The 18,334-nt window shown below is 42.2% G+C and overlaps 1 protein-coding gene across 14 annotated transcripts in view; it reads left to right on the top strand.

The window, feature by feature from the left end:
- LOC134624900 (adhesion G protein-coupled receptor L3-like) overlaps positions 1–18,334 on the top strand; it is a 265,399-nt gene that overhangs the window by 78,061 nt on the left and 169,004 nt on the right. For all 14 annotated transcript variants that reach the window (XM_063470031.1, XM_063470027.1, XM_063470024.1 and 11 more), the window contains exon 4: positions 17,917–18,130. In XM_063470031.1, the coding sequence (XP_063326101.1) occupies positions 17,917–18,130 (214 nt within the window). The remainder of the gene's footprint in view (positions 1–17,916; positions 18,131–18,334) is intronic.

Here is an 18,334-nt window from a genome sequence, read left to right as displayed (position 1 = left end):
AAATGCTTAGCTATTACAGTCTAGCTAAACGCCCTAGCTAAACAGCCTAGCTAGATATTCTAGCTATTAGCTAGGCTGATAAGATGAAATTACTATTCTATTCAGCAGAGCTGGGATTTGATATTTTTACTTTCTTAAAATAAAAAAGTTGATGCTAAAACTAATCATTGTAATCAACCTAGCTGTTAGCAAGACTAGCTATCACTGTCTAGTTAGACCGAGACAGTCTACTGAGTCTAGCTAATAGCTAAACAGCCAACTTGCTACCAGTGTCTTTCACATTAAGGGCAGCACTGACCAAGTTGTGGTGTTTTGGCACTGGTGGGCGACGCTGAGGTCTCATATCAGTGGAACATGTTGCTCAAAGGTCACAGTAGCAAATTTTCAAGTGCTTTTTCTGTTGGCCCAACCGAGAGACATTTTAACTTTCTGTTGATAAAGAAATTAGCATAATGGCTCCCTGTTGCCAAAACAAAAAACCAGCCTTGCAAATGAAGAGCATATTACAGTAGCCTTATTATGTACAATACAGTACAATGAGGGAATGTTAATTTGCACATTATCAGTACATCTTTTGCTGCATGTGGTATTATTGCTGTTGTTCAGCCTTGTAGGAGCAATTGAGAGCATTAGACAAATGCGGAGGAAAATACAGGTGCCTTCTTTTGTGGGACTCGGAGGACGTGTGAAGCAATACCTCCTTTATTTGACCAACAAAGGGAATAATTGAAAAACAAAAGGGGCAAAGGATTAATCAGCCACTGCTCCTTTTGATCTTCTTTCCTTCCCTTATGCGGCACTTGAGCTAACAGGGTGAATTTTAATGTATTCATTCACAAACAAAGATCCAATGCCATTTTGCCTCAAACTAAAGTTCACCACAGATGCAGCAGGCCAATTATAGTCAAGGTAGCATGGGACCCTGCTCTCTCTTCCCTCAGCTCTATCATTGAATAAACCAACCATGCACAGTGGCTGATGATTTTGCCTCAGCGAATCAATATTGAGTATTGTAAAGTGTGCATTTATAGCAAAAGTGTAGGGGGGATCAAATGATACCGTGGCACAGATTAGCCCATGAGAGCTCGAGAAGAACAGAGAGGGGTAAGAAGCGATAGAGTTAGTTGCGTGGGGGTGGGGACAATACTAGAGATGGCCTTCAGTATAGCCCAGTGGCCTTGTAGAGGAATTCAATACAGCCATTGACAAAAGAAGGCTTCCATTGTAGAGGAACCAGCCTCCTTTGGGAAGCTGGTCCATTTCCTTATTAATTGTGCTCTCATTAAAATAAAAGGAAGGAGAGAGGGGAATGGATAGCCCGAGAGTAATGGTAGCTCCTCAGCGTGGCCTCCTTGTTTGGAAGGATGCCAGGGTCAAGTAGTTTACAGTTCCAGTGCTTTGCACTGGGTGGAAAATACAGTGTAGTTTATGCGTTTTATGTACTGCATGAGCAGCGCACGCACACACACACTCCCTCTCCCTCTTTATTATCTTTCTTTCAAACCCTCCCACACAGAAGGACACAAATCTTCCATAGTGCTCCCCTCCCGCTGCATCCTCTGCAGATGTACAGTATCCAAGGCTCAAGGGGTCACAGCTTGCCCTGAGTCTCACACCACAGCTGTTACCCACGGGAGGAGTCGTCTGTTTAGGCCATGGATCACTGATATCCTGACCGAACAGACTCCCCGAGATAGCCCTTGACTCTGTGCTCAAAGTATAATTCCAGTTTATTACAAACTGGGTCATATTTTCAGTAGATTTATCAGTTACGATAGCACAGCTCCGGACGAATTAAATGCTGAGATCTGGGAGTACAGCAACAAGTCGTAGGAAAAAGACAACCCCCACAAGCAATCAGAGAGTCTGAAAGTTTAATATACTAGTGGTTATTAAAACACCCTTATTTAGACAGAAAAAATGGACGTGAGCACAGCCAAAATGCTCATAATAGCCCTTCTTTATGTAATAATCTGTATACAGAAGGTTACAAAGGCAGACCAAGAGGAAGGCCTATGAACTGCGATGAAAACCTCTTTGGTCATCTGGCTTCTACTTGTTCTTATCCAGCTTTTAGCATCTTTTAATAATGGTGTGGTAGCGGTTCTCTTTCACATATGCAGGAGAGAGTCTGCATCAGAGCGTGCAAAAGCCAGGACGCTCGCAAGTTTTACCGTGCAGTCGAACTTCACACAGACTTTGTAGCAGGGAGCTGGCAGGACTTTTAAAAATATCCATTCCACCTGTGTTGGACGTTTGCATTCTTAAAGGCACTTAGAAAACTTTCGGGGCTGCACTGCATGTGTAAAAACAGCTTCAGATAATTGAAAACACCGAGTTGCAGTGAACACCGAGCGTAGAGACTGACGCAGGGAAAAAAAAGGAGAAAACGTCCAAGGACCAACTTGACCAGCTGCAAATGTAATTGTGCTCATCCACACACTGCAGGCAACGCGCATTTTCCAAAACCTCTCGCCAAAACACGAAGGTGGCTTATTTACCTCGCATCACTTCACACAGTGCTTCTAGATTTAGATTTATTGTATGTGAAATCTAGTGTTGTAATCTTTTTTTAATTTGGAAGCCATATCCAAGCATTAGCTTTTTTTAAATTTCTCTTCAGATATTTCTCCTGCTCCCTATTTTTGGCTTGATTATATTATATAATTGCACAATCTGCAACGGCTTGTCAGCAAACTGCTCAAGCAAAATGCAGAAATGAATATGTTAAACACACTGTAAATGAAAATAAATCAGAGCGTTTATCTTCCAAACATCTTTTACACTTTGTTTTTTGCCCCCCCCACTCACACTGTGTCTGTTTTATCTCCCTCCTTATGGGTCCACAGCTTGTTGCAAGCTTTGTTTATACATCTGATAGCTCTTCAGTGTTAAGTGCGGCACGTACAGCTTTTTTTTCGGTTCGGTCAGTCTGCCGAATGTGTTACCCTCTCTGAGATGGAGAATACCATGGTGAAGATGTCTCTTTTTTTAAGGAGTTGGAAGGGGGGGAGGCAGAGGGCAGGAGTCATAACTTTCACAGACATTTCCTTATCCCTGAGACCCTACAAAAGACCAACTGTGTCAAATGAGAAAAATTGCAGGTGCACATTCCCCAGTGGTGTACTCCCTCTTGCCTCCCACTCTCCGCACACATATTAGGCCATGCAAGCACACACACACACACAGAGGCTGTAAGAGGAGGGTGGGGGATGGAAGTAGATCCTTTTTCACTGCGATAATACACTCCTTTCTCTGCCGTGATATGGACTGAGGAAAGGCTTGAAACCGGAGAGGCAGAGTGAGCGATGTCACTCCGCAGCAGGCGACGGCATCGCATCGCATGCCATTTTTATAGGCCCGCTGCAGATGTTTCCCAGTTGCACGTTAGATCTGCGCATACAATGGGGTGCATTCTGTATCGAGGTCACGGTGGGGATGGCGGGGACCACCCTTCAACTGAGCGGTCGGGATTTAAATCCTAGCCTCCCATCTGATGCATTACTCTTATCATGGATGAGCTACATGGATGAGGAACGATGTATCTTTAATGTTTTTCTTCAAAGTCCAGAGGATACCAAAAGACAATATCCACCCTAGCTGTAGCCTATTATTTATCATGTTTATTGTACAAGCTCTGTAGCTGCAGTGCAAGCAAATACAAGCATAAAGGAATAATGTTAGCTTTTTGTTCTTCTTTTATTTAGTTTAGGAGTTAACAATCCAAAATATAAACTGGCATTGGCCCCTGGCAGCAGGGATGTTGCAGGGCGCCCTCTGCTGGATAAGACATGCAAAATCAACCCTCATAGCATAGTTGAAGGGTGTTTCTCCTGTCTCCTTCTTGCTTATTTAAAATTTTCATGCATCGATATGCCGATACCGATTTATTGGCAAGTAGCTAATATCGGCCTGTATATCGAGCCCATCAATAATATTTGATTATCTTTATTTTATTTACCACCTCACGTAATTCAGAGCCAGAACCACAAATCATGTACTTTCACTGGACTTAACCAACAAGTTAGTATGTGTCCAATCAACATATCTTTTATCCATCAGTCTTTAAACATGCTGCTCAATTCATGCATATCCAGCACAGTACTCTGCCAAAACAGGCCTTTTCTTTTTTGCATTTAACTAATGTATTTCACAAAGGTGCATAGCCTCGCCTGCATGTTAATCCAGTAAGCAGTGAAGTAGTTCTTAATATTTTTGCAAAACTTTTTCCATTAAGCATTAAATTGTGAAAATTTTCGTGACCTTTCTAAGATATGTGTGAGAAACCTGAAATTGTTTGCAGGAGTTCAGCCTAAAAATAATATATGCAACCACTGAAGCCTTTGTTTCCCAGTAACAGGTTTACAGACTAAATTAGTTGTTATTTGAGGTGCCATCCTTTCTCAGTGTGATATTGTAGCACACATCGCAGCTCCACACCTGCTCGTGTGAAGCCATGTATGGCGCGTTTTGCCCCAAATCTCACGTTCCCTGCTATTTCATGCGCCTTATACTTGTTGTCAGCTCTCAGTGTGCCACATGTTAAGAGTTGTAGCCGGATGACTCGATGCGTGAGAACCGCGTACACGTTACTTCATACATATTCAGAAGTCATTATCTCCGCACAATAACCCCACGTCTGATACCTGTCATTTGAAATGCAGAAGAAAAGACGATCAAAGGAGATCATCATAGCCGCGTGTCTCAGATGTAGCGTAGCCACCCAGGCTAATTGCAGCAGCAATGCCTTGATTGCATACATGTGGAATGAGATTACTTCTTCTTCGTGGGTGGTTAAAGAATCACTTTTTTTCCCTTCTCTTTTTTTTTTGGCATTCATTTCCAGCAGTAGATTTTTTGGCTCCGACACCTTTTATCTCACTTTTTCCTTGTTACTTTTTCTTTCTTCACAAATCCACACATTCCATTCTCTTCCCTTCTGTGTCTTTTTACTTCTCAACTGGCATCATGTCAGTGCAAACCATTTAGCTTTGCTTCGAGCTAGCACAATCAGCCCTTAAGGCACTGTGACCCGACTAAAAGAGACCTTCTTTCTACTAGAGATGTGCGGTCTTGGTGGGGATGGGGGCAGGGGGTGCTAAAATGTCCTCCGTGTTTGGCTCGCGCTATCCTGCAGGACAAGCTGGTGCACTGTGAAGGGACTGACGCGACTGAATCAGCGCTACACACTGTCGGTGGTGTTTTAGCCACGCAGGGAGGAGGTGTAACAAAGCAAGCGGGGGGCCCGGTTTGAAAATTGTCATCCTTGAGCAGTGTCACATTCTTTAGGCGTACGCACCAGATAGCAAGATTCCCCAGGGTGAAACACCCATTGGATAATGTATTAAAATGGGCATATGCGCACCCAAACACAAGTGCACGGCACACAAATGAATAAATCACAAGGGAGGTAACAAAAGCAGCCAGATGCAGTTAAGTGCAGATACAGACAGCTTTTTAATCTGCTGATATCATCCGGCACATTGAATTGCACCACAGTATATAGGGCAAAACCCCCCACCGCTATCCCACCCACTCCCCCTTTTTCATCTCACTGTTATGTGTACTTAATCAAGTATCTTTAAGATGCATATTTCAGAGGTTTTAGATGGCTGCCTATAGCTCAACTAGCTTAGGTACTGCATGTGTGAGAAAAAGGATCTTTTTTTATTATGAAAGTGACTCCACTGATACAAATAAGGGGACAATAGGAAGTCTCTGTTCACCTACAAACATAACAGATGCATATGCATGAAATTACATTTTAATTTTGTCATTTAAATAATTTCTTGTTCTTCATTATGTGCGTAAACATTAGAGCACCCAGCTTTAATTGGTATTAATTCATGCTTTTTGCCCTCGGATATTACACTGCGGTGTAAAAAAAATAAATAAAATACTCGCAGAAGTGTGAGAAAGAGAATTGGCTTAGGTTTATTTCCAAACGCGCTCTGCCACAGAAAACAAATCACCACAATGTAATTCAGACTTGGGTCTTGTATGAGGGTGCGTTTGATAAAACAGAATGCAAACAAGTTCACGCAAAGAAGGCGACGAGAGCGAGACTCCGTTTGCTGGATTTGTCTTCAAATGGCAGGAAATTGAAAAATGTTCACCCCGACTTGCTACAAATTCCAAATAAGGGCAAATTTTTCATACCGCCTTAATGACACGCTCAAAAGGGAAATTACATCAACAGCCAATATACTGTTTTATGTAAATACTTTACTCTCTTTCTCCTTGTTTCCAATTCAAACACACATTTGTCTTTCTCAAGCTACAGCAAATCACAAACTGCCGTGTGAACAGCAGATATGCTGCGGCGGCGGCGGCGGCGGTGGTCGCTGTTGTTCTTCAGACTGCTGTGTACACTGTTCAGGATAAACTCGTATGAAATCTTAACCTCATTACGATCATAATCAACCGATCCAAAAATCGTTTTGAGCCAAAAGCAGAAAGTTAATATCAGTTTTGTTGTGACAGCTGGCGTTGTGCTAACCTGGTGGCCACTATGTTAGTGCTGGAGTTCAGCTCCATTTGCTCTCAGTATTGCACTATTAATACAGTTATAATAAGTAGAGCCCCAGGGATCTATTCAGACAGTGATATTGCCTGGGTTCCTATTCATTACAAGAGAAACACATTTTCTGGTATTCTGTCATCGGTTGGTGCTATATTTTATGTGAAAGGGCCTTCTACAATACTGTGGGTTGCTATGGAAATGAATGAAGTGCACTGAGGTGTTCAGATGAATGGTGCTGCCTAAAGTTAAGCAATAGATATAGCAAGAGATATTCAAGTGTCCTTTAAACCAGAATGTGTATGCTGAGATCACAGATTTGAAGAATCAACCCAGTTTTATTTATGTAGCGCCAAATCACGTCGGTAGTCGCTTTAAGGTGCTTAATATTGTGAGGCAAAGACCCTACAATCAGATGACCCCCTATGAACAAGCACTTGGCGACAGAGGGAAGGAAAAACTCCCTTTTAACAGGAAGTTTTTAACCTATGGCAAAACCAGGCTCAGTGAGGGGCAGCCATGACTGCAGCCATGGGGGTGAGGGGAGGAAGACGGGACAAAAGACACATTAAAAAGTCATATGAACTAAATAAAGTAATATGGAATAATAATAACTGGATATGACAACTGTCTGGTTTGTCATCCAACACGTTTGTTGATGGACTCACACTTTAACCCTTTGACTTGAAGGCTTCAAAGATGTCACCACAGTCATTGTTGAGACAAAATAAAAATAAACTGCTAGCATTTCACCGACAAAAGCCTGAGCGCAGGCAGGTTTTTAGTACAGTTGTCTACACAGTAACAGTTACTTTCAGCTGCTCCATTATTCACAGTGGGGTCCCCACAGCAGGTAGCTCCACACATTTGATTTGGCAGATTTTTACGCCGGATGCTTTTCCTGATGCAACCCCCCCCCCAAGGGATTTCTGTCTCCTCCTGGGAACAAACCAGGGATCTTTTGCTTATTAGGCGAATGTATAAACCACTACGCAATTAACTACCCTGTGAGCCATATTATTTAGCAGAGAACAGCATTGAAAAGTACCCTAAAACGATCCTCTTGACCAAGACCATGGTCAAGAGGATCAGACCACTGATTGGAATTTAGTGTAGCTTACCAGATAGCATGGAGTCAGCCTCAAGAAGGAATCAATGAAACTGCCATTTATGGCCCCTTTGTCACCTGTGTTGGCTTCATTTTCACCACAGGCTCATGGCAGTTTGTGAACTTGAATACTGATTGGTATACTTCTTTGTTACCAATTTCACCCAAGTGACAGTCGACAACCTCCGGCAACCACTTAGCAACCCCTCCGGGAATAAACATTTTTCCCTAGTAACAGGAGGTTGCCAGGGGGTCAGCGCCTGGTCCCGTGTGAGTGAGGCCTTAAGTTTAGATAAAGCTCATGGTTTGTGGTGAAATGCAATGGTTACCGCAACTTTCGGAGCTTTGTTTCTTCACTTGCCATGGTCAGGCCTCCCTGCTTTCTCTGCACAAAATATATACCTTAAAAACGAAATATAATTCTAGTACTTGCAAATTTGTGCCGATAAAAAACAAAACATGTGCGTGAACACTGAAAAACAGATTAGTTATTCGTGACTTTTTGACATCTTATCAGGAGACTAGCCTATCATCTTTCAGTTTAAAAGTGTCGCTGCTTGACCACAACTTAGAGAATGTGTTGCCTTGTTGTAGATTGTAATGCCTCATAGTGCAGTAAAAAATGAGATAAGTTGGCTTCTCTGCTCCTTCACTTAAGAAGAAGATGGTATCTCTTAAAACATACTCCTCAGTAAGAACAGATGTTATGGGAGTGACCATGGAAACAAAACATTTCGTTTAAACCTCATAATGGTTTGAAGTGAAAGATTAAGTGGTGACAGCGATTACTGCATATGTCACTTGGAGTTATATTACCTTCAGTTTATATTGTGTTTCAGAATGTGATTACATTAGTAAAGGACTGCTATAAACATGGGTTTAAGACAAGTACAGCACCCCCACCTCCACCCCAAAAAGAAAAACTGATACACCACTTGTACTTGCGTTTTCCTCGTCTGAACCACCTTTCCTTGAGAAGTTCACATTAGCAAGGTTGCACTGCAGTTTGTCTCAGTTCACAGTGCTAAACTTAGCTAAGCTGTTGCCTCCAGTACGCTGCTGGGCAATTCCATCTGATGATATGGAGCAAAAGAGGAGCAAGGGAAAGACCTCTTTCCCCGCACACAAGGCAAAAATCAGGCTGTTGTTTCTTTTCTTTGACCTCAATTACTATGGGGCCATGTGTTGCTATAGGGGCATGTTGAGTCATGTCTGCTCTGGGAGGTGTGCGAGTATCTCCTATGTGCTTGTGTGACAGGGATTGTGTTCATTTAAGACTAGGAGGCAGTGAGCAGTAGGTGGGGGCCAAGGTGCGTTAGTCTTGGCTGCGATGTTCCCTTGAGTGATGCCGACACATCTGGGAACATTACAGGAAGGAGGGGGAGTGCGGAGAGGAAAGGAGAGGGAAATGGCAAAACGATGTCAGAGGCGAGGTGAACAAAGTCGGGCTCGCTGGGATGAGCTGCTGCCACGGGCGCAGCCCTCTCTGCAGGCTCACTTCTGGGTTGGACTGTCTGACAAAAGCGGGACCTCTGCGTGATTTGCATGCAGGAAAGGAAATTGGAAAGAATTTGTACTAGTAGACTTGCATGATTACGGCTTCAAAATGACAATCGCTATTATGTGTCATCATTGTTCACTGAATTTTAGAGACAGACTTTTTTTTATTGCACCGTCACGTAAACAGAACACCTCTTTAACGTCTTCACGTCTGTCCAAGCCTTTGCACGAAAATGCAATTAGCCCTCATTATTCACCTAAATTCAGTGCATGTCTTAAAAGAAAAAGAAAACAAATGTAAAAAAAGATAGTTGTACCAAAACATAACACAGAATTAAATTAACAGTGCGCTGCTTTCACCTTTACATCCAGCTTCATTCCTGTAAATTACTCTGTATAAGTTCATCTTTGCAGACAAATAATTTAGTCTTTCACTCCATTCACTATGCCTGCATGGTAGATGTGAATGGTAGACATCGGCGTAACTTTGTGCTGAACATTGGGGGGGTCAAGATCTTTGTCTAAATAAATAAATAAATCTGGGTTAATTCCCAGATGATTAAAAATGCAACTATTTTGCTGGTAATAACTGAAACGAGTAAAGAAAATCAACAGCCTATTTATGCAAGATAATTCATATTTTTATGGGGGGGGGGGGTTATATTGCTTGGGTCCGATTATTGAGGGGGTCATAACCCCCCTAACCCCCCTGGAAATTACGCCCCTGATGGTAGATGCGAATAAAACTCTCTATTTCCTCTGCGACATTTTGCATACAGGACAGGTTTTCTCACTTTGAAAAAATAGATTCAATTGAGTTTTATTTATGCAGTGTCAAATCACAGGTACACTAACCTTAAGCCACTTTATACTGTAAGATAAAGACCCTACAACAACACAGAGAAAACCCCAACAATGAGACAACCCCCTTTGACCAAACATTTGGCGACAGTGGGAAGGAAAAACTCCCTTTTAACAGGAAGAAACCTCCGGCAGAACCAGGCTCAGGGAGGGGCAGCTATCTGCTGTGACCGGTTGGAGTTGAGGGAAGGGAGATGAGACAACAGGCGCACTGTAGGAGAGAGCAAGAGATTAATAATAACCAATGATTATTAATTATTAATGATTCAGTTTCTGATTAAATATCTTTGACGCTGTGGAATCTTATTGGTTGGTGATTTCAGTGCGTCTTTTTGAGCTGGATGGATGCAGTGATGCGCTGTTGATGTTTTACACTTGCGAGCATTGCATTGTTTTTCTTGGCCTTTATGCATTAATTATACTCTACCTGGTGTCTTCTCAGGTGGTTGAATAAGTTATAATGCGTGCTGCAGACACACAGCACTCTTATGTGCAGTCTGCAAACATGCAATGGTGCTAAATCCAAAGTATTTCTATAAAGATCAGCTTCAAAGTAACGAGCTCTTTGCCTTTTTAGTTTTGTTGAATGTCTCTCATTTTTAACATCACTCATCCAGACCGTTCTACGAAACTTCAAGCGATCGTGGTCGTGCACTACTTTAGGCAACGCTTGATTCGTGCATGCTTTCCATTTTAGCCAAAAATCACCATTGAGGTTCGATTAAATGCTCAGCCCTAAGAACTAGGATGCAGAAAAGGGGGTTTTGATCATGTGACGACTTTCAAAACAACCTAGTTAATCTCAATACAAAGCAAAGAGTTTGAGCAACGCTGAGAGAGAATCGGGGGCAAGCTGCGGAGGATTTGACCTCAGACTCTAATGTTGTAATTTACACAGTAAAGTGTTTTTTAACGCAAGACCTCAATGGGACTTGCTTCCCATTTCCTCATTCTTTTCTTGTCATGGTTACGCACTTAATGAATTGAAGTAGTGATTAATTAAATGGAAGTGCTTGCTGGATGGAAAGACACTTCACCTCTATGTTCTGAGTATGTGAATCAAGCCTTTATGGAGTGATGAGCCACTTGTATTTGTTACCGGCGTGTGCAAACATAAGGCTTCTGTCTGCTGGAAGTATATCACAGAGAGAAGGGGAAGCTGCTGAGCTCTGCAGATTTCGCTCCACCTAGTGACCAATTTATTAACTCTTGCCGTTATTAACTTGAACTGTGTCAATACTGCGTTGCGGTAGGAAAGAAGAAAATCACTTCCAGTGATTGCTGCGCCGTGGGTTGCGTCAGACAGAAGTTGCACGCGGCTTCTCATAAAAACATCATCACCACGTGAGGAGGCCGATCCAATAAGCTGGAGTAGTTTATTACATCTTCACCGTATCTCTATCCACCAGCACTAATTTGTTAACACCGAGGACCTCATTTCGCTTCGGGCAATCACGGCCAGTTTGACTGACAGTTTGCAGATTTCCACTGAAAATGAGAAAAAACCCCACCATCAGTCTTTTCCCCCCCACTGCCCCTCTGCTGGAATTTGCAAGTTCGTGGTGTGTTGCCAATTAATGTGCTCAAACGTGCGCCGTTGAATGGGAGCAGAGGCAAAATGAATGGCTCGTTCATTTGGCGTGGTGAATGGATGTCTGGGTGCTGTCACAATGAGTTATGCTAATTGTGCTTAGCGGCATCGTTGGTCAGTGTCAAAAGCCATCAAGTCGATTTGAGAAGTTTGTCACGATCATTCCCGTGGTGGGCTCATGGATTTATCATTACGGAGGTGTTATCTGTCATCCCGGCTGCAGGTTTCGATAAAACGCCTTATTGAGTCCATTTTTTTTGGGGTTGTTGTTGTTTTTCAAGTTTCAAAAACTTTTTTTTTGTCCCGGAAGTTGTGTGACCGCCTCGATCGCTTTCGAGCCTCGCATTTTTCACGCTCAGCACAAAAACCATGTTTTATTGATGCCGTTCTCTTAAACGCTCCATCTGCGGAGTTCTTTGACAGTTCAGTTCCTGGATAATTTTGCACACCCCCATAAAAAAAGCCTTTGAGATTTCTCCTGCCTTGGGCCATATGTAAACGTAATTTATTTGGGAGAACAATTTGCCTGAACTGTTTCTCACTTCAAGATAAATAATCCCTCATGCATTATTGAAGAAGCTATCCTTTTTTTTTCCCTTTTTTCCCAAGCAATTCACTGAAAAGCAGTCTTGTATGTGTGTGTGCGACTTATTCCATCCCCCCAACCACTTCAACTTCATGCCCACCAGAAAATGTCATTTTTTGCAAACTAAGAAGTCGGTGTGACAGGCTCCCATTGGTCTAATCAAATAACAGGATCCAGATTCATGCGCTAATTAATCACTAGCTCTGGGGGCCGGACCCATCCAGTGATTCTCGGTGGAAAACGAGACATTTGATCTGTTGAATCAGCTCCCTCGCCATCTCCTCCCCTCTCCTCCATCTATCTTAAATTAATTCAATGAAGTCAAGAGTTCATTTGAATGCAAACTCCCCCCCGCCCAATTTAAATTGTCTGCTGCTGAAAGCAAGCCTCTTTTTAAGAATAAAATGTTAAACTCTTACATATTCATAGCCTAAACATCTTTTTCTCCCTTTTTTAAAAAAAACAAACTAGGAACATATTTGGCTCTCTGCCAGGTTCTGCCTAATTGTAGAGCACATGTTTATTGGCAAATTATCTCCCGCGTATGAGCTTGCACTCTTCAGCTGAAGCCTGCGAAATGATCTAAAACTCTCTTGTTAGGAGCCACACATGTCCCCGACATCTGTTTTTCCAATTGATGGTGGCTCATTTGGTGGGGTTAGGGGGGGTTCATTGTAAATGTGTGTGGTGGTCGACCTTAATCGCGCCTCCCTGACATGTTTTCTTGGGAGATGAAATGGAAAACAAGCCCCCGAAGGACCCCAGTTTTGTTACGAGTGCTGACTTTTAAATGTCATCGTTCTCTGTCTGCTCTTCAGTGCCTCGCGGTTCGGGTGGGAAGGCGATGGGGTCTGGGCTCAGTGTCAGTGACCCGAGAATCAGCTTTTTAACAGCGAGATTTCTTAGCTGTATTTGCCACTTGCAAACCCACAATCAGAAGGCTGAAGCCCCCACCCTCGGAGTGATTTTTAAAAGCTCTGCGGGGGTGCGACATTTTCCAAATGACCATTTTTCTGTCTGACCTTTCTGTTGCCCTTTTTGGTGAGTAATTGCAATTTTTGAAATATTCATTTGTGAGTTATGTCATTTGCAAGCATCGTGATTAAAAACACTGCTCGCATGAAGGCGGTAGAAGTGTCCAGCCCTTTATGCTTTGCTTACCCCAAATCACTTCTTTCATATACATATATATATATATATAATATATATATGTTCAGCAGAGCTCTTGTCAAAGGAATTATCCAGGGAGAATCTGCAGTGGAGAAAAGAGATCCACACTGCATATAAATACACCTCTATTAGTTGAAGAGAGGGAAAGCGAGATGAAGTGAATAGAACTTGGGAGCTTAGGGTAGAGGATGGACTTTCAATAAGACTATTTCGATTTTCAATAGATCTGACAATGATGTCTGCAGGTAGACGGGGATACGTGCAAGCAGGGCAAGATGATGGCTCTGGCACCTGAGGAATATGAGCCCTATCAATCACCGCCTCCGGGCACAAATGTAATTACACTACAGTTGTTGACTAGCTGGGTAATCTGAGACATCACTGGCCTGCTTTTACTCGCCTGCATTAGGGGATTGCTGGTGCCCATGCTGACGGCATCGTGTTCGCCGCTCTCTGATGTTTTTTTAATGTTTCTTTCGGGGGGGATGCTGGCATCAACTGAGCCCTTGGCTTAGCGCTGCTACGAGGTTTGAGAGAATGACTCTAAGATTTCATAGCAAATCAATGAGATCGTATTTATCGAGATTAATGCAGACTATTCAATAGGGCCTCTTTTTTTTTTAACTGAGGCAGCTCTCAAAGTAAGCGTGCACGCTTAAAAGCAGGAGGATAAATAAACAATTAATTCTTTTCAATCAAAGTCAATTACACTTTCGACATTTAGCTAAGTGCACCTGCCGTATTCATCCCGTGTTATCCCCCTTGCTCTGCTGTTGTCACTTTCAAAGAAGTTTGGTGTGATCCACAGCGGTGCTTTTCAGGGGGTGGAATAAATATTCCCATTAAGAGGGAGATAATTGATGGCTTTCATCGCCACTGAATATAACAATTCCAATCTGTGATATTTCAATGGCAAGAGTGCTTTACTGTGTTGGGGCTTGAATGATTTATGAGACAAAATGAAATGACACAATAATGAGGGACTTTGTTGTTTCACCTCGCCGTGTGTCTTTGTGTTTTCTCTGTTTAGCTCCAGGGAAAGATAAAAAGTGGTACTTGGATGACTTTTTAAACTGCTAATGGTAGAGATTGTGTCCTCTTACATAAATACGGCATAATGGTCTATTATGGGACGTACACAGTACTGTGGAAAAGTCTCAAGCCAACCCTCATTTCTTTATATTCCACTGGGAAAATGGGAAATAGGTGCAGCAATTTATTGGAAAGAACCGAGTTTGGACAATTCTAACAAGCTTGAAAGTCGATATTTGGGTTGACCAACTTTATTCTTTAAGACAACCTGAACTCTCTTAGGCAAGATATCTTATAAGTTCTTCAAGAAGTCTTCGGGAATAGTTCTCCGTGCTTCTTTAAGGACATTCAAAGCTCTTCTTTGGATGCTGGGTGCCTTTTTGTTCGGTTCTCTATCAAGATGATCGCAGGCTGCTTCAATAACATTGAGGTCTGGCGAGGCTCGTCTATGACTGATAGCATTCATTGTGTGATTTTCTACCAAGGCATGTTTTTACTGCATTGGCAGCGTGGTTGTGATCATTCTCATGCTGGAAAATACAGCCTATCAGATGCTTTCCAGATGGGATTACATGGTGGATCAAAATGTGACTGTACTTTTCATAAGTATAGACCGCTGTATATGTTGATGATGACTCGAACCAAAAATAATAAATATCTGTTGCCACCGATTTTCAGATGCAGCTCTCAGGTCCTCTGTCAGGTCTTTTCTGGATTTTTTTCCTATTGCTTAAGGACATTTCCAGTCCAGTTTCTTCCATTTTTTAAGGACACACTGCAATCCATGCTTAGATATTCCATGTTTTCAGTTAATAGCTCTTTAAAAATCACCTTGTTGGTTCAAAAGTACAATTTTACTCCTGTGAAACTGTGTTATCTTTGGCATTTTTCACAGACTCAGCTGAATAAATTGGAACAAATGTGTTTTTGCAACAAGCTGATAGCAAAAAAGTGCCTAAAGATACAATTTAAAATTCTTTGCTAAATTGTCGGTTGTGTGTAGACACAACACTGGTTCCTCCCTTGAGTTAGATGTGTTTTTATGCTTGAATGATTCATAGGTCAAGATCTGGGCTGATAATGAATGAAAAAGAACTTTGAAAGAACTTCAGGAAACCTGGGGAACTATTGCTTAAGACTACTTTAAAAAAAATCTGGCTCTGTGGACAAATTAAAGAAATGAGGGGTGGCCCAAGACTTTTGCACAGTACTGTATCTGCACAATGTGGATTCCATGAAAGTTCACTGTGAAAATACAGTAAATTAAGTAAATCTACCTTACTGTAATGCACAGTAATACAATTATATCCACAAAAATCTGGCAGGGTTCTGTATTAAGCTGTTTGATTTAGGTTATAAAGAAAGGCATTTACTCAAAGGTATCAGGTTTTGCATTATTCCACTGGCTAAAAAACACCCACCACTACATTACTTTTAAAAATGTCTTTTATTTTTAAAGTGTTCAGTGCTGCGACATTTCATATATTTGCATTCGATGGCACGATACCATAGGGAAGACGCAAGAACAAAGAGTTCTGCAACAGATGGTATGGCCCCCACAGAGCCTTGATCTCAACATCAACCAATCCGTCTGAGATTACATGAAGTGTCAGCTCGACATTGTTGCGCCTAGCTGTTTTAAGATATGTAATTAAACATGATAAGCCGGTCTGACTTCAATAAAGCGGCAGTACTGGGAAGAGCTGGTAAAGAAAGAAACGAGCCGTGCGCGGCGGCACGGCGCTGGACAAACTTGAATGTAACTTCCGTCAGAAAACTGTCATTGTTAGTGCTTTGCTTTGTTTCTTGTGTGAATCACAACCAAACAATGAGATGGCTGCAAGGGTGAGGAAAAACGAGAGAGCGATGGATGAAAATTGTACACTTCACACATCTCAGACGCAGCTGTTTATTACTTAAGCATTTGCCGCTTCACACCCAAGGTGATGGATGCCATAAATATATATTTAAAACTGAATGTGTGACAAAAGGTTCAGTTATCTTGTTTTGTATGCTATCACCTATTCCATGATTTTCATTAGCAAATAACACTGGTTCGTGCTTTACAGACAGGTACGCTCTCTGATCATGGATTTAAATAACTGTGATTTTATAGTTTTTATTAGACTGACGTGGATCGTTTCATTAATTGTCTTTTTTCAGGAGTTTTCAATTGTGTGACCTTAAAAGTGAGAATTTTTCCCATTTGAGCTTTTTAAATGGAGATTTCTTGTATCTGCAGCAGTTGCACTCGATTTGCTGATGTATTTATGAGATGATTGAAGGCTCCAGAGGAATGATTAAAAGGACCTTGTGGTGAGATTATTGTCGCTGTTGTTGTTTCCAAGGTCAAAACGAGCTCGTGGTAAATGGACTGCACTCGCATAGCGCTTTTCTCCATTCACATTCATACATAGCTCTTTATTGTATACATACTGTCACAAACACACACGAGTGACACATTGGGGCCACGTTTGGAGTTTTAGAGATACATGTGGTATCACCCACTCTCATTTTCACATGTGGATTCACTCCGTGTGCCTCTTTTTCTCCATCTGTCCTCCCTGATGAATGTCTGTGTTCCATGTCATCCAGCACTGGCTTTTTCAGTTCAGACACTCGTCTGAAAGGATGTTTATAGAAATCCGTAACTGCCACAGTCCTCCTACAGTCACTCAGGCCAATGTTTACGCTTCTCGCTCATTTTTTATTCGCGCTGTAAACACTGAACTTCTCCAGACTGCTCTGCACATGCCGTGTTCGTGCGCGACTGTGAGCCTCCGCAGATGTGCGTGCGTGCTCGCGCCCCTGTGTCAGAGGAAAGGGAAAAAATGGCAACCTTTGGACGGCCGCCTCTCAGCCTCACTGGGGTCTCCCGGCCATTTTGGCTCTGCAGTAAACAGCAGATTTTTGCCAATTTGACTCTCATTTTTGGCTTGAGGCACAGGGCCACCTTTTGACCTCCTGTCTCTCGCCTTTGTGTTGTCTAACTGAAAGGCATTGTTTCACCTTAAAAACAAAGAATGCGGCGCTTCTTATGATTTATAGATTTTAGTCTAGAGGGAAATTTCAACAATTTACTTGGGCCACACTGCCGTGGATCCTTTGCCTTTGTGTTTCTGCCTGTCTCTAATTTCTCAGTTGAGTGCCCATGTAATGAATGTTTATTTTCTCACAGCCAAAAGCAAACACCGTGTCCATTTCCTTATGTTTGATCTGTGTCAATCTCCTACTCTCTCTTTCGACAGCTCCTGGCCTCTCCGGGGCCCCTGTGTTAGCGCTCATCCTCCCACTCCAAACAAGCAGCGTCCTAACCACCCACACTCTCTAGAAAAGGGTGGCTAACCTCTTCACCTATGCCTCTGTGTCAGACCTTTTGATTGTATTTTCCTGCAGTAGTATACACTTTTTTAAAAATGCAGGTCTGAGCTAACCACAACTGCAGGATGAAGTTGCTTTAACACTTATTTGTAGAAATATTTTCACCGGTAAGAAGAAAACGGAAATTCTCACACACTGATTTATTTATTTATTTTGTATTCTTTCAGCCTTCAGTCGAGCACCCATCCCCATGGCGGTGGTGAGGAGGGAGTTGTCGTGCGAGAGCTACCCCATTGAGCTACGATGCCCGGGCACTGACGTCATCCTGATCGAAAGTGCCAACTACGGCCGCACTGATGATAAGATCTGCGACGCAGACCCAGCACAGATGGAGAACACACGGTGTTACCTTCCAGATGCATACAAGATCATGTCTCAAAGGTACGGACATAAATTTGTATGAATTGTAGTAAATATTCTTAATCGGCTATATAATTAATATTTAAGAAGTCAAGCTGAATTAAAGCAATCAGCTTTGCTAAGAAACCTAATTTTACACTGAGGACTTAACCAGGTTAAAAAGTGATGAAGTAAAAAAAAAAAAAAAAACAGTACTTCCCCATAGACGTCTGTGTTAAAGTTTCC

The sequence above is a fragment of the Pelmatolapia mariae genome, linkage group LG3_W, assembly GCF_036321145.2.
Source record: "Pelmatolapia mariae isolate MD_Pm_ZW linkage group LG3_W, Pm_UMD_F_2, whole genome shotgun sequence".
In the NCBI taxonomy this organism is placed as follows: domain Eukaryota; kingdom Metazoa; phylum Chordata; class Actinopteri; order Cichliformes; family Cichlidae; genus Pelmatolapia; species Pelmatolapia mariae.
The sequence above is the reverse complement of the archived record's forward strand: the minus strand, read 5'-3'. Positions and strand labels throughout refer to the sequence as shown.